This window comes from Gymnodraco acuticeps, unplaced genomic scaffold, assembly GCF_902827175.1.
Source record: "Gymnodraco acuticeps unplaced genomic scaffold, fGymAcu1.1, whole genome shotgun sequence".
Classification (NCBI taxonomy): domain Eukaryota; kingdom Metazoa; phylum Chordata; class Actinopteri; order Perciformes; family Bathydraconidae; genus Gymnodraco; species Gymnodraco acuticeps.
In genome coordinates, this window is record NW_022991937.1 from 135021 (window position 1) to 149360 (window position 14340).

At 39.7% G+C, this 14340-nt stretch overlaps 2 protein-coding genes across 3 annotated transcripts; both read left to right on the top strand.

The window, feature by feature from the left end:
- The first annotated feature begins 89 nt into the window (after positions 1-89).
- LOC117535803 (gap junction alpha-8 protein-like) lies at positions 90-4433 on the top strand. Of its 2 annotated transcripts, XM_034200366.1 has the most exons (3): positions 90-375; positions 881-2121; positions 3191-4433. In XM_034200366.1, the coding sequence occupies exons 2-3, from the start codon at positions 896-898 to the stop codon at positions 3288-3290; spliced, it is 1326 nt and encodes a 441-aa protein (XP_034056257.1). In that variant the 5' UTR covers positions 90-375; positions 881-895; the 3' UTR covers positions 3291-4433. The 2 variants fall into 2 exon arrangements, with proteins under 2 accessions (XP_034056257.1, XP_034056258.1); XM_034200367.1 differs by lacking the exon at positions 90-375 and having other exon boundaries at positions 534-2121.
- Positions 4434-9411: 4978 nt separating this feature from the next.
- LOC117535787 lies at positions 9412-12585 on the top strand. The gene is made up of 6 exons (XM_034200344.1): positions 9412-9628; positions 9942-10028; positions 10252-10551; positions 10916-11042; positions 11153-11177; positions 11293-12585. The coding sequence occupies exons 2-6, from the start codon at positions 9947-9949 to the stop codon at positions 11407-11409; spliced, it is 651 nt and encodes a 216-aa protein (XP_034056235.1). The 5' UTR covers positions 9412-9628; positions 9942-9946; the 3' UTR covers positions 11410-12585.
- Positions 12586-14340: the final 1755 nt, after the last annotated feature.

Sequence of the window (14340 nt, forward strand, 5' to 3'; positions counted from 1 at the left end):
CTATGCATCTACATACATATGTGTGAGGAAATGCGTGCATGGAGCTGCTCTGCAGTGGACTCGGTGGCCTGTACTGTGTCCATGTTGGTATGGGAGCCTGTGGCCTGCTCCCATACATCCCCGCTCTGGCTCTGTTGATCCTATTGTCTCCTTCGTCACCACACGTCGCCCGGCAAATAAAGGCCGTCTGGCTCCAAGCTTAAATATTGCAGCAAACTAAAAACCAACCATCAGAGCCGATTCATTCACATCTGCTCAGTGGGGCGACAAGGACGGGGCTTTAGGTGGGAAAGAGGGCAGAGCAAAGTTCACTTTTCCCTGCCGGGTGCCAAGAGAACGGGACAGGACTCAACTTCTGCCGGAGCCGCAGCTGTGGCAAGTTGCCCATTTGATTACATTGAACCTATATCATACCTTACAGAAGAAGGGACTGTTTGTCATTTATTGATCTCTTTTTATAGTTTTTTTTATTTGGCCTTTTTGGGTGGATTTTTTAAAAGAGCTAGAGCAAGCTGTTTTTTGGTTTCTCTCTTATTGCTCGAAATAGTAAATTGTGTTTACATTGATTATAAGTAGCCTTCCAAATCAATGCAACGCCTAAATGTTAATGTTTAATCGAGCTTTTGCCCAAAATACATTGTATCTAAAAAAATTGACGTGAAAACCACTTTTTAAAAGTTTAAAACTTTTTCAGTATAATAATAGAATCACGTATCGTCGAATAAAACTAAGTAAAGAGTTTGATTTGACAAGTTTGACTTTTCCTACATTCCTTACTTTTGGCCCTCTCTGTCCCCTCCCTCTCTCTGACCTGCCTGCCCCACCCTCCCTGTTTTTCTCACCCTCTGTGTCCCTTCCTACCCCACCCTTCATTCTGCAGTGCTACGGACCGATCATGGGTGACTGGAGCTTTCTGGGTAATATTTTAGAGGAAGTTAACGAGCACTCTACGGTGATCGGCCGGGTGTGGCTCACGGTGCTTTTCATCTTCCGTATCCTCATCCTGGGCACGGCGGCGGAGTTCGTGTGGGGCGATGAGCAGTCTGACTATGTCTGCAACACACAGCAGCCTGGGTGTGAGAACGTGTGCTACGACGAGGCCTTCCCCATCTCCCACATCCGCCTGTGGGTGCTGCAGATCATCTTTGTTTCCACACCGTCTCTGGTATACGTGGGTCACGCTGTGCACCATGTCCACATGGAGGAGAAACGAAAAGAGCGCGAGGAGGCAGAACTTAGCCGACAGCAGGAGCTGAGCGAGGAGCGTCTCCCTCTGGCCCCCGACCAGGGGAGTGTCCGCACCACCAAGGAGACCAGCACCAAGGGGAGCAAGAAGTTCAGGCTGGAGGGCACCCTGCTGAGGACCTACATCTGCCACATCATCTTCAAGACACTGTTCGAGGTGGGCTTCGTGGTGGGCCAGTACTTCCTGTACGGCTTCCGAATCCTGCCGCTGTACAAGTGCAGCCGCTGGCCCTGCCCCAACACGGTGGACTGCTTCGTGTCCCGCCCCACGGAGAAGACCGTCTTCATCATCTTCATGTTGGCTGTGGCCTGCGTCTCTCTCTTCCTCAACTTTGTGGAGATCAGTCACCTGGGCCTGAAGAAGATCCGCTTTGTCTTTCGCAAGCCGGCCCCGTCCCCTGCCCTAGGCGAGGGATCGGCCCCGCTGCCGCTACAAGGGAAGAGCCTGCCCCCCCTGGCTGTGCCCTCCCTGCAGAGGGCCAAAGGTTACAGGTTGCTGGAGGAGGAGAAAGTTCCCATTTCTCACCTCTACCCACTGGCTGAAGTGGGCATGGAGGCTGGCAGAGGGGCCCCACCCTTCCCGGGGTTAGAGGAGAAGGCGGAGGAGGTGGTGCCCATGAGGGTCATCTCTAAGGTGTATGACGAGACTCTGCCCTCCTACGCCCAGACCACGGAGACAGCGGGGGTGACTTTACACGAGGAAGAGGTCGAGGAGGAGCAGCCGAAAGAGGTGGATGCCGAGAGAGTGGAGAAGGTTGTGGATGAGGATGTGGAGGTAGAGGGGGTAACTCCAGCCGAGGCAGGGATGGAGGCCACGGATACGATAGAAGACACCAGACCGCTGAGCCGACTGAGCAAAGCCAGCAGCAGGGCCAGGTCAGACGATCTCACCGTATGAACCCGTGAGAGAGAGCGCATGTACACCTGCACACACCCAATGTTCAGCATAAGAGAGAGCACACACACATTAAACTCAAGACAATGCACACTCTTGAACAGGCAGGTCAAAAACCGATGGATGAAAAACATAATCAACAGGGATAGATTAAAACGTTTAGGACACTGGCATCAATTCAACAAAATCTGCGTGTTTGTGATAAAAATGAAATATAAAAAGTAGAGGTTAAAGATGGGCGGAGTAGGTTTTTTTTATTAAGTGTGTTCTTATATTTAAAAAATGTGGAAAGGACACATACAGGGGGGAAATGTTTTTACTTGATGAAAATCCATGTTCAATTTTTAGAAACATCTTTTTCTATTGAAAGAGTTTTAATCATATACGATGGAGGATTAGACATTTATTACAGGGGGTTTGAGTAGATAGGGGGGAGAGAGTTATAATATACTTGTGTGTCTGCAAATCAGTAATTTCGCTGTAGTTAGGCACTGACGTTCATTCCCATTCAGACAGCGACATACTGCAAATGCAGCACACGGCACGGTGAAAGGGCTCTCACATACACAAATAACACAATTAAGCGCCGGTACATTAACAGGTACACAGCTCTTTGGGAAGAGGAAGAAAAGTCCATTTTCAGGTTGAGAAGAGCATACCTTCTTTTGCACATTCAGAGGTTTAGACTCTGTGCAAGGCCTTTAACCCTCATAACACCTCATATGCATCCATTTACACAGGATTCTTTAAAGTGAAGAGAGATGTGCATCAACTTCAGAGCATTTCTCTCCTTTCCATGTTTATATACCAGGTAGCACAGCCAGAGCTGAGTTAGTGAGGAAAAACAACAAAAAAGACCACATGTTGAATGTCTTTTTCAATGTGATTCTGCATCTCTTCATTTTAGATTTGCTTATGTGTTGTAGCCTTTAAGTAGAACTGTGATATAAGTTGTCCATGGCAGAGAGCGGGGCTCATTTTGCCCTATCAGAGAATGAACTATAGCAGCGACCTCAGGCCAAATCCTCTCTTTTCGTTCTGTACAAACAGGCGTCCGGGCGATAAAGATCATGCAGCATCAGCACAAAGTATTGTTGGAGGCCAGACAATAAAAGAAACCGCGCTCATCAATGAAAACAAGCATCCTTGACCCGGCTGTGAAAAAAAATCTTTCTACTTGGTTTTAAGTGAACATAGCAGGTTTTACCCCACAAGAAAATAACAAAACTGATGACATGCTTTCCAAATCAAAGAAAAACAAACAAATAGGGGCAACTCCCTCTGTACATAACGCCCCATCCTATGTCTGATCATGTACATAACAACAGCTGTTTTCAGTTGTCAATTTTTAGAGGAATCACACAAGTTATAATTGTGATTACAATATTTATTTAATCTTACAACCCTTGAAAAATCCCACGCTGTGGTGTCATGCATTTATCTGAGTAAAGATTAATTTATTTTCAAATCATTGGCAAGTGCTTTAATACAAAAAGTGTTAAGCTTTAAAATATGCCTTAGGTTTATCACCAATCTTACGTTCACATTCTCTGGCTTTGTTTATTCAAACAGCTGCCACTGTATGATTTACTGTGCCTTATCTGTAAATGTAAATTCTCTAATGTTGTAAGATTGTAGCAAGTGCTTATTTTGCTCTGGGACCTCTGTGAATTTTATGTTTTATTTGCTTTTTTTATTTTCTATTTTAGTTCAATTTTGTATACACCCCCATTAGCACACACATTAAACATGACTTCATTATGCAGCAAAGTAGGCTATTTAAAGTATTGACATTTTAGGCATACAGGTGCATGTTAGCGGACATGAACACATTCACACAGGAAAGTCTTACACGCATACCTTTGTGTGCACAGACACAGACACTGTTGGTTTTGGGGGTATGATCAAATGGCTCTAAAGAAACTCAGAGAGAAGGCAGCTTTGACCCCATTGTGACCCCCAACCATCGTTTTGCTTGCTTCCCATGATCCAATGCTGTGAAATCAAAAAGAGCCTTTGAAGAATCACCAAATTGTTGTTAAACACATTTAAACATTTAACAGTTAGAGCATCATGCTGGTCCTTGTGTACGATCGATATCACTGGTAATGTATGATTTTTTGTATTGTAAGACTGTTGCATTGCCTGTATGTTTGTAAGAAGACATGATTAATCTTTGAAAAGAACAAAAAAAACTTTTTACTAACTTGTAGTCTTCTTTGCTGATAGATGTGTGGCAGTATCTTTTTTGGAATGTGAACCAACGCAATAAAAAGTCACACGTGGTCAAGAAGTGTTGTGTTGTGTTGTTTCTCAGCAAAGTTAACTCAAACACACATGCATCGCTCACATGCACACACACCACACACACACACACACACCACACACACACACACACACACACACACACACACACACACCCACACACACACACAACACACACACACACACACACACACACACACACACACACACACACACATAATAATGCAGAACTAGACTTATAATTAACACAAGGAAGTAACAATGCTGTATAGTCATGGGGTTTTGAACGGTGGCTTTATTAAAGATTGGTAGGAAGAAACATTTATAGGCATTTGCACACAACTCCATGGCAGTTTAGACTTTTTAGTTTTTAATCCATGCACACACTCATACACACATACACACAGTGTCCAAAAGTCTATATATTTGTTAAAAGAAGCACCAAGATCTTTAAGTTATGTGAAACACACAGTGTACATATACTTTGTTGGAAGAAAAAAGTAAAAATGTGTGCAGAGAAATAGCATCAAAATGTGCTTGGAGTACCAAAAGTAGTAATACATCATAATTCTTGGTGCATTATTGTGTAAGCATCATTAATATTGCATTAGTTATACTTTTAGGTAAACTCTGTATTAATACATATTAATAATCTCATGTTATCTAAACCTAAAATAATGCATGTTAGGTGTTGTGATTGTATTTTGATGAATTATCAGGTAACTAAAGCAGTCACATACATTTAGTGGAGTATTGGTAGCAGTAGTATACAGGAGTAGTAGTATAAAGTACATAACATAATTCAAATAAATTACCTGATAATTCTAACTAAGTACTCAGTTAATTACTTGAGTAAATGTACTCAGTTACCTTCCAGCACAGACTTCTACTCAACTGTAGCTCTCTAAAGATGTTGCTATTAACTAGTTTGGTTTTAGGAAATGAGCACACTGATATTATTTAGTCACAGACAGAAATGATAACATGACAGACGAGCAGTGGTGTAAAGTAACTAAGTACATTGTACTCAAGTACTGTACTTGAGTACAATGTTGAGGTAGCCGTACATGTCTTGAGTATTTTAATGTTGTTTCTACTTCTACCCTCCTACAATTCAGAGGTAAATATTGTACTTTTACTCCACTATATCTATTTAATAGCTTTAGTTATTTTACAGATTTGGATTAATGATGGGAAATATAATCAACATTAAAAATAAGACTTTAGTTTCACCTGGAGTAAATCCACAAGCTACTCTGCAGTATACAAAGTCATTAAAACTAGCTGCACCTTTACCAGCTTTGATAACACTTTAATGATCAATAATTATAATCAAAACGTATCATATATATTATTCTGAAATGGGCCAATCTGCATAATGAGTACTTTTACTTTTGGTAATTGGTAGTATATTTTGATGCTAATACTTTTGTACTTTTCCTTGAGTAACCTCTTGAATGCAGGACTTTTACTTGTAACAGAGCATTCCTACACTCTGGTACTTTTACTTTTACTTAAGGGCATTTCCATTTGATCTAATCTGCATGTCTTTGGACTGTGGGAGAAATCTAATGTAAGCAAAGGGAGAGCGTTTATCACACTTTGGATTTGTAACAGCGATAACGCATGCTCCACCGGGACTAAAAGTAAAAAAAATAAGAGCATAGAGGTTTATTTTCGCCTATCGCCACTATGGGGCAGCACTGTGAAACATATTTATATTCCTAGACGAGTCATTCTCGGCTGGTTTAAAAGTTACCGTTTTTCTCTGAATGCTTGAGCACTACTGGAATACTTGAAGCTCTATCTCTGAAAACATTTAAACTTGTCGCCATGACATTTATCAAGTGCGTCACATCAGGCACGTTATCTGCTCTACACAGAGTTTGCATAGTAATACACTTAAAGCTGTTACCATTAGACTGTCTTTGCTACACTATCTGCCAATTGCACATTCCAAAACACTATAAACATGCAAAAATAAACAACTAAACATGTTATTTAGGCACCAATGAAAACCAATATCTATTGCCCTTTTGGTGTTTTATTGATAGTGTATTATGTTTGGAATACACATCTATACTCTGCAAATGTGGACACCTGTGTGTGTATTTGAGTTCACAATATGTAGCAAACTGCTTGGCCCGGCACACAGGAAAAGCAAAAGCCACAAGCAACTGCCACATGTAAACTACTGTTGGTGCTTCCTGGGCTTTTTCAAATGATGGATCGTGTGCTCTTTATCGACGCAAAAACACAAAAGAGTTAGGGGAATAGTTTGCTTTTAAGAATGTAGAGTTTTCCTCAAGTAGTCTACTCAGAAAAGAAATAGAGCACACAGCGACAAAATAAGATCTAAGCTTTGGGTTATTTTTGTTTCTGGCCGAGCGACAAGTTAAACCCCGTGATCACTGCCCTCTAATCTTTGGTTTGACGCAGCCTTTTTCTTCAAGATTGAGCCTTCAGCAAACTAAATATATTGCTGGAATGTGTCAACTATTGAGTTAATGGAAATTAGCAAAAATGTTAAAACACACTTCACTATGCATGGCCGGAGCACCATCTAAGGTCATTAATGTGAGAGGCCTCTCAAGGTGTGTTTTGGAGTTTTCACTCAGTCAACCACAAACTTCTGCTGAAGTCATTTCTGAGAAAAGCCTTTGAACCAACATGTTCTCCATCACCCGCAGGGAACTTTAGGCTGGCATGATAAATCACTTAGAGATATCAGCTTCTAAAGGGACACACATATCTATTTATTTTCTTGTCAAACTAGGGTTGAAAGTTCAGTATATTTCATGTGTATCGGACAATGAAGTGCTGTGCGGTCCATTGGGAGGGAGAAAACATCTTATTTTCACTGTTCCTTTGTCAAGTAGTAGTAATCAAGTAGTAGCTAAGATTTAACCAAATGAAATCACCATATTATCCAAATTCCATTCCTTATGTAACAAATGTGTCTTGGATAGATTTATAACTTGAATTCTAAAGTAAAGGCAACACAACATTTTAATAGTTGTTCAATAGGTTTTTTTTAAAATGTATTTGTATTAATGTAAAAAACATTCTTGTACATTTCCTTTTTAAACAGGTTTACTTTTGACATCACGATGGCTGACTCATTATTTCCAGTTAGAGGAACACATGATGGTGACAGATTAAAGTGTATAAACAGGATGTAGTAATAAACACTGGTTGATAACAGACCCTTCACTTGTTTCACTGCTGCATGGGAGTATGTGAAAGACCATCCATTCAATAAAAGAGGACTTTGGAGTACTGTGCAAGTGGAAGGATATCGTGATGGTAAACAGACTGAATCAAGACTACAGGCTATCATTATTCACAATGAAAGGGATCCTTTGAGTTTCTTCTTGAGCTGAGTGGGTGTGTCAAATAAGGAACTTCAGCAGGCCAGCTGCTTGGATACATTTACATTACGAAAAAAAAAAACATGGTGATTCACGGCTGTAATCGCATTTTAAGGGACTGGGTGTCAGCCTGTTGTGACTTGGGTTGTTGACTTCACTGTGGCCTCTCCTGCTTAAGAGTGTCCTGCAGAAACCCCAGACAACCTTGGGCAGAGAGCATTACGGTGGAGTGGTGACTTCTGCACATCAGCTTTTAAAGGGGACCTATCATGCAAAATGCACGTTTTGATGTATTTTATACATACATACTGTATGTGTCCCCGGTGTATCAGGGAACTCACGCAGCGTCTGAAAACAAACCCTCTCTCTTTTCCTCCGTACCCAAATCTCTAAAAACGGGGGTACAACGGAGCTGATCCAGATTTGCGTCCGACATGACTTAATATCGGCAATGTGGACCCACGGCACTATCAGAAACAATGCCCGACGTGTATTTGAAGTAATATGGCCTTTGTTTACATTAGCAAGCATCGCTAACACACAGAGCTAACCTGTACTGGAGAGAGTATGTGTAAGAAGCAGGAAATAAAAAAAGGAACTCACCTTGTGGTAAACCCGCAAGAGAAAAAGCATTTCAGATCCATACTGTTTCAGAAATAATCCTTGATGTGGTTTGGAACATGATATGGCATTTAATCACGGTAGCATTGAGCTGAATCTCTGGTAGAATTCTGAGCGGGCATTAGCTCCCCCTCCTCTTTTTTTTTCTTTCAAGCTAAGGACCCCAAACCTGCAGTTCTCTAACAGGCCTGAAATAGAGGGATATGAGGGATGTCTAAAATGCATGATCTGTTTGGTATTTTGAGCAAAACACATCATAGACATGTTTTTTTATAGATTTTTATATATCTGAGACCCATAATATATACTCCACAACAAGCTTTGAGAGAGAGCTACAGTATACATTTCAAAATGAAAATGCAAACTGTCATTTCTGTTTCATTTTCATTTTATGAGCTGATATGATGATATCAATTCAAACGAAAACCACTTAGTTTGCATTTTCAATGTCGACAGTGTCCGCAATCATGAAGATGTACTTTTATAAATGTGTTGCTTTTTGGATGTAAAAGAAAAGGAACCTATACAATGTGACCTTTAGTGTCTATCACTCATGAGCAGGGGTGGACAGAGTAGATATTTTACTTACATTTTAAGGTAAAAGTATTGTAAAAGTACTGTGTTACAAGTTACAGTCCTGTATTCACACTTAAGATCATTCAAGTATTGAAAAGTATAAGCACCAAAAGTAAAAGTACTCATTATTCAGAATTGTCAATTTCAGAAACATATCATTTTTACTGGATTATAATTATTCACAATTAATGTGTTCATCACTTTAGTTGGTAAAGGCTGAACTTATTACATTTAGTAACTAAACCAAAATAACTAAAGGTATGAAATAGAATTATTGGAGTAAACAAAAGTACACTTTTCCCTCTAAATTGTAGTGAAATTAAAGTATAAAATGTAGCCCTCAAAGCTGTACTTAAACTTCAGCGAATGTACTTAAATACATCCTCCCCCATATCCTGTAATACATTGTCTTTGAAAATAAAGGCTCATAAGGTGCTCTTCAACCTCAGACACACTTGTGTCAGTCAGCACGGCCACAGCCATTACTTCCTGTGCGGAAACTATTTCTGGTGTGTAGGAGGCCGGGCCAGGTTTAAACCTGACTGCACGACAGCTACACCGTCATACAGACACATTTGAGTTCCTTTTATTTTCATATGAATATAGTTTACTATTTGTTGCCTTCGTAGCCTTCAGATGTAGATACTCACTACCGGTAAGTCAGTAGTTACTTTACAGGACGTTTGATTCTTACCAGCAGTCTAATCTATTATAAAAAATGTAACCCCTGTATTATTTTGACACTGTAACACAAATTGGCTTATTATTTTTATTTAGTTTGCCTGTCTGTGATGTATTGATTTGAATTGTTACCTCTTTTGGCCAGAGCACTTACAGTAGGAAACGTTTTGTAATGTCAGCGAGGTATACTTTTCTACATACAGCAATAGGCAACATACCATTGGTTATATTTCCACATTACATACACATTAACATGATGTTAACAGTGAAATTATCTTTGTTTTAAGGTGTGATGGAGGATTTTTCTAAATATTTGGGTATCAACTGGACCTTTTTTCTGACTTGTTGCATGTTCTGGATTTTCTCACCAGCAGGTAAAAATCCCTTACAACACCCTCGCGCTGACTTTTTGAATAGTACAGGAATAGTTTGAAATGGTTTAAAGTGTCTTTATTAGATCTATACCAATTCTATGTTTGTACATGTATCTCTTGGCAATAAAATGAATTAACATATGTACCTAAATATACCCACAATATTGCTCACACGGTTCGAGTAAACATATAATCATTCATCTACATTCGATGATGTTCACAGAAGGAAACAACATCTCGAGGGAGGTGGGCAGCCCAGCGATCCTGCACTGTAACATCATTTCAAACAGCACGCTCAATCAGCTGACATGGAAGATGAACACAGTGCTCATTTTCAGTTTCAGGCCAAAGGAAAGTTTACACAAGAGTGAAGAAGCTAAACGACTGAACATTAATATGTCAGAGAGCCGCCCGTACGCCCTGGTCATAGAAAGAGTCCAGAAATCTCACGAAGGGAACTACACCTGTGAGATCAGCACGGTGTTGGGAGTTGACGAATGTAAATGGGAGCTGAAAATCACTGGTGAGCTAATACGTCTTAAATTATAAGGACATACTGTATAAGTAACCCTTAAGGAAAGAGCAAAGGAAATAGGATGTAAACAGGAACAGGGGGAATGTTGGATTTTAAACCGAGACAACCATTGTATGCTACTGCTACTAGATAGAGTTTCTTTTACACATTTTCTGAGATTGTCGATTTTAAAGTATAACTCCGTCAATGCACACAATATTAGTAATGTAATGTCATGAGTCGCAACCACAGCCTCAACTTCCTTTATGAAACAATGATGCCACACACACAGAATCACCCTGTCTTTCCATTGAGCTAAATGTAACTGCATATCAGACTCATAATAACTTTAAAACTGTTTTTATTCCCCCAGAGGAAGCGGTACCTGGAAATCTAAACAAGCTGATGATTGTTGCGGCAGTTGTTGTCCCTTGTGTGTGTTGCTTGATTTTGATACTGGCTTTAATCATTCTGTATCGATGTCATAAACAACATGCAGAGTAAGTTGCATCCAGTACTTATTTATTTAACATCTTATAACGTACACACACATATTTGGGGTTAATGGCATTATACTCCAACACATAAACAAAATGTCTTTCTCTTTCAGGAACTGTTCTCGCACCTCAGAAATGGTAAATTATTTGTCATTAGGATGATTCACTGTTATGTAATACGTTTTGCAGAGATGGCACCAGTTGTACTGGAAGACAAAACGTAAATGACTTTGGTCCTTTTTTTCTTTAACAGCAGCCAGAAGAAGTTATTTATGAAAACTGTCTGGAAAATGATGTCATACGACAACAACATGGCTATATTCAGCCTCTCCCTTTCACTAGGTCTAGACGAGGAGGGGTTCAGTACTGAGCAGGTAGAGGATCGTCTATTTGTTGAGTCTTTTTGTTGAAAACATATGCCTTGTGGCTGTTTCTCTAAATGAAGGCAGAAGATGAAAACAATGTGCCAGAAGACGCTACAGCACTGTGGATCCGAGGGAAACAACACCTTCTACCCTTCCTTTTTTTTTGGTTTACCTTTATTTAACCAGAATTGGTCTCATTGAGATTAAAAATCTATTTTACAAGAGAGTCCTGGCCCAAGAATGGTTACAGCACAGTTACAGACCATTTTAAAACACACAATCACAACACAGTCATACACCAAGTTTATCCAAAGCATTTACAGACACAGCGGCCTGCTTCAAGGTCAGTCAGTAGCTTGTAGTCTGTTTAAACCAGCTCTCTGAGTTTCAGCTCAGTTTGAAGCTGGTTCCATGCTTCAGGAGTAGCGTAACTGAACGCCCTCTTCCCCAGTTCACAATCAGATTTAGGGGAACCAAATTAGGGAATGCCTGTCAGAATAGCGTACCTGTATTAAGTGTTACAAAAACCACAGAAAAAAACTATTTATCTACTTTTTGTAACAGTTGTTCACTATGTATAACCATAATATATACACATACATGTCCTTCTTTTTATACATTTGTGTTATATGTTAATATAATATGCTGTTGTTATGGTTTGCCATCAGTATTGAATTCCTAATATTTCTTGTATATTAATCTTGTGTTGTCTATAAAATTGTGAATTCTAACATTATTTAGGGCGAGGCTTAAAAAAAAAAGCCCACTGGGTTTTCTGCCTTTGCCTGTACTGTATATTATTTAACTGTTATGTTAACATTTTGAATGTAGTTCATTAAAGGTACATTGCTACCAAAAAGACTATGAGGAGTTCAGCAGATAGATGTGAATACAAAGAAAACTGTTGAAAAAAAAATGATTGATGAGGATATCAAAGGGAGTCCTGAAGAGCAGCTAAGCTTCAACAGCTCACACACATATCCCATGAAGCTTAGATTCTCTGTACGCTTCTGTAGATAATGGTAGTAAAGCTTAAGGGAGTTTACCAGTCATGTGATACTGCGACCATAAGATCACCATGCGCGACTCAATGGCGTCTTTTATTACCATGTCTGGCTCTTTAATAACCATTTATAGGAAACGCCCAAATTCCAGGCTTTTAATTAAAGTTATTAAAAGTCGCCTCTGAGTTTTTTTCTTGTACTGGGTCCCAGTTTGGTTTCTCCTGCACAGCACCACAACAACACAAAGTAACACCTTGAATTTTGCACATTCACATCCTGCCACTGGTTTCCTTTGTTCTGTCGTTGACAGCTGGAGGCGGTAATGTGTTGAATAAATAACTGAATTGGAAGACTGTTAGCAAGTCAGCATGGAGTATTAAAATAAAGTAAAAAATGAGCTTTGAAAATTACTATTGAAATAATGTGAGTGACACGATCAATGTTCATGCAGTTATTGTAATAACATTGTAAAAATATGAATCTCTGCTTTAAGAGTTTTAATTTATTTTCGTACCACAGTGTCACACTTATTGAAATGGAAGGGGACCTATTGTGCACAATCCAGTTGTTCATGTCTTTTATACATAAACATGTGTCTCCTCTGTGTAAAGAGATTCTGAAAGTTTCAGGAAAAAAGATTCTCTCTCTTTTTGTCCTGATCCATTTATATAAAAATCTGTCTGAAAATGAGCTGATCAGATTTTGGCCACTTTATGTCATAACGATGTTTTGGCTTGTGTAACCATTAGCCAATAACCAGCCAAGGTAACTATTGTGTTATTTTTAACCAAATATCTCTCAGAGGGGCGTGGCACCTTATTTTCATCTAAAGTAAAAGATAGAGAATCAGCACTTTTGAAACAGGGCTGAAACAGAGGGGTTTATGGGATGCTGCAATCAGGGTAGGAATTTCACGGCGGCTATGCAACCCTGTCTCCTAAAAATTACGTTCCTACAGAACTAAACTGCATTCTGAATTACGTTTAGCTAGGAACGTATTTACTCCCACGTTACGTTCGTTATGAACGTATCTCAAATACGTTTATTTTCTACATATCTTCTAATCTAGAAACATATTTTCTCCCACGTTACGTTTCTTATGAACGTATCTTAAATACGTTTATTTTCTACATCAAATCACTAGTAGCACCAAAGTCCCAACTTGTAAGCTTTTTGATGAACTAGTGGCCCCCTGACCGTACTAGTGACACTAAAAGTCTTACAAGTTAACTAGTGTGCTGCAAAAGCTCTGACATGTTAACTAGTTACAGTACAAAAAATAAGCAGAACTAGTTAAAGGTGGGGTAGGTCATTTTGGAGAAACCAGCTCGAGTGCGCTAGAATTGGAAAATACACAGCCGGAAAAAATCTGCCACTTTCTTACAGAGCCCCTCCTCCAACACACACAAATGCGCACATGACCAATGAGGGCACGAGATAAGTTTGTGCACAGATGGAAGGCTGACAGGCAGGTAGGCCATCCAGTTATTTTAGCCGGGCCGGCTAAAATGATTGGTCGTGCTTTTTACAGCGCTACGGCTTCCACAAATGACATTTTATGGGTTTTTTTGTCAAAGCACTTAAGATATTCATTGCTATCGGGATGTTAAGAGCATTCCATGGAATATAACAAAAAGTGTATCTCGAGCCGGTTTCTCAAACTTACCTACCCCACCTTTAACTAGTGGCATACATTTTTCTGCACTAGTTAACTAGTACTACCCAGAATCACTCACTAGTTAACTAGTACATGCAAAAGGTTCACTAGTTAACGCCTCTTTTGACCTTACTAGTTAACTAGTGGGGCTCAAAATGTCTACACGTTAACTAGTGAAGCCTTTGCCCTTTACTAGTTAACTAGTGAGATACATTGAAAGTCAACTAGTGAACTAGTGAGGCTTAAAATGTTCACTAGTAGTACTAGTGGGTCTC

Excerpts from the sequence above, each read along its gene's own strand:
- LOC117535803 (XM_034200366.1), top strand. The coding sequence starts at position 896 with ATGGGTGACTGGAGCTTTCTGGGTAATATTTTAGAGGAAGTTAACGAG. Across the intron at positions 2,122-3,190 it reads AAAGCCAGCAGCAGGGCCAG|GCGTCCGGGCGATAAAGATC; the intron begins GTCAGACGATCT and ends CTGTACAAACAG.
- LOC117535787 (XM_034200344.1), top strand. The coding sequence starts at position 9,947 with ATGGAGGATTTTTCTAAATATTTGGGTATCAACTGGACCTTTTTTCTG. Across the intron at positions 10,029-10,251 it reads CTGGATTTTCTCACCAGCAG|AAGGAAACAACATCTCGAGG; the intron begins GTAAAAATCCCT and ends TGATGTTCACAG. Across the intron at positions 10,552-10,915 it reads ATGGGAGCTGAAAATCACTG|AGGAAGCGGTACCTGGAAAT; the intron begins GTGAGCTAATAC and ends TTATTCCCCCAG.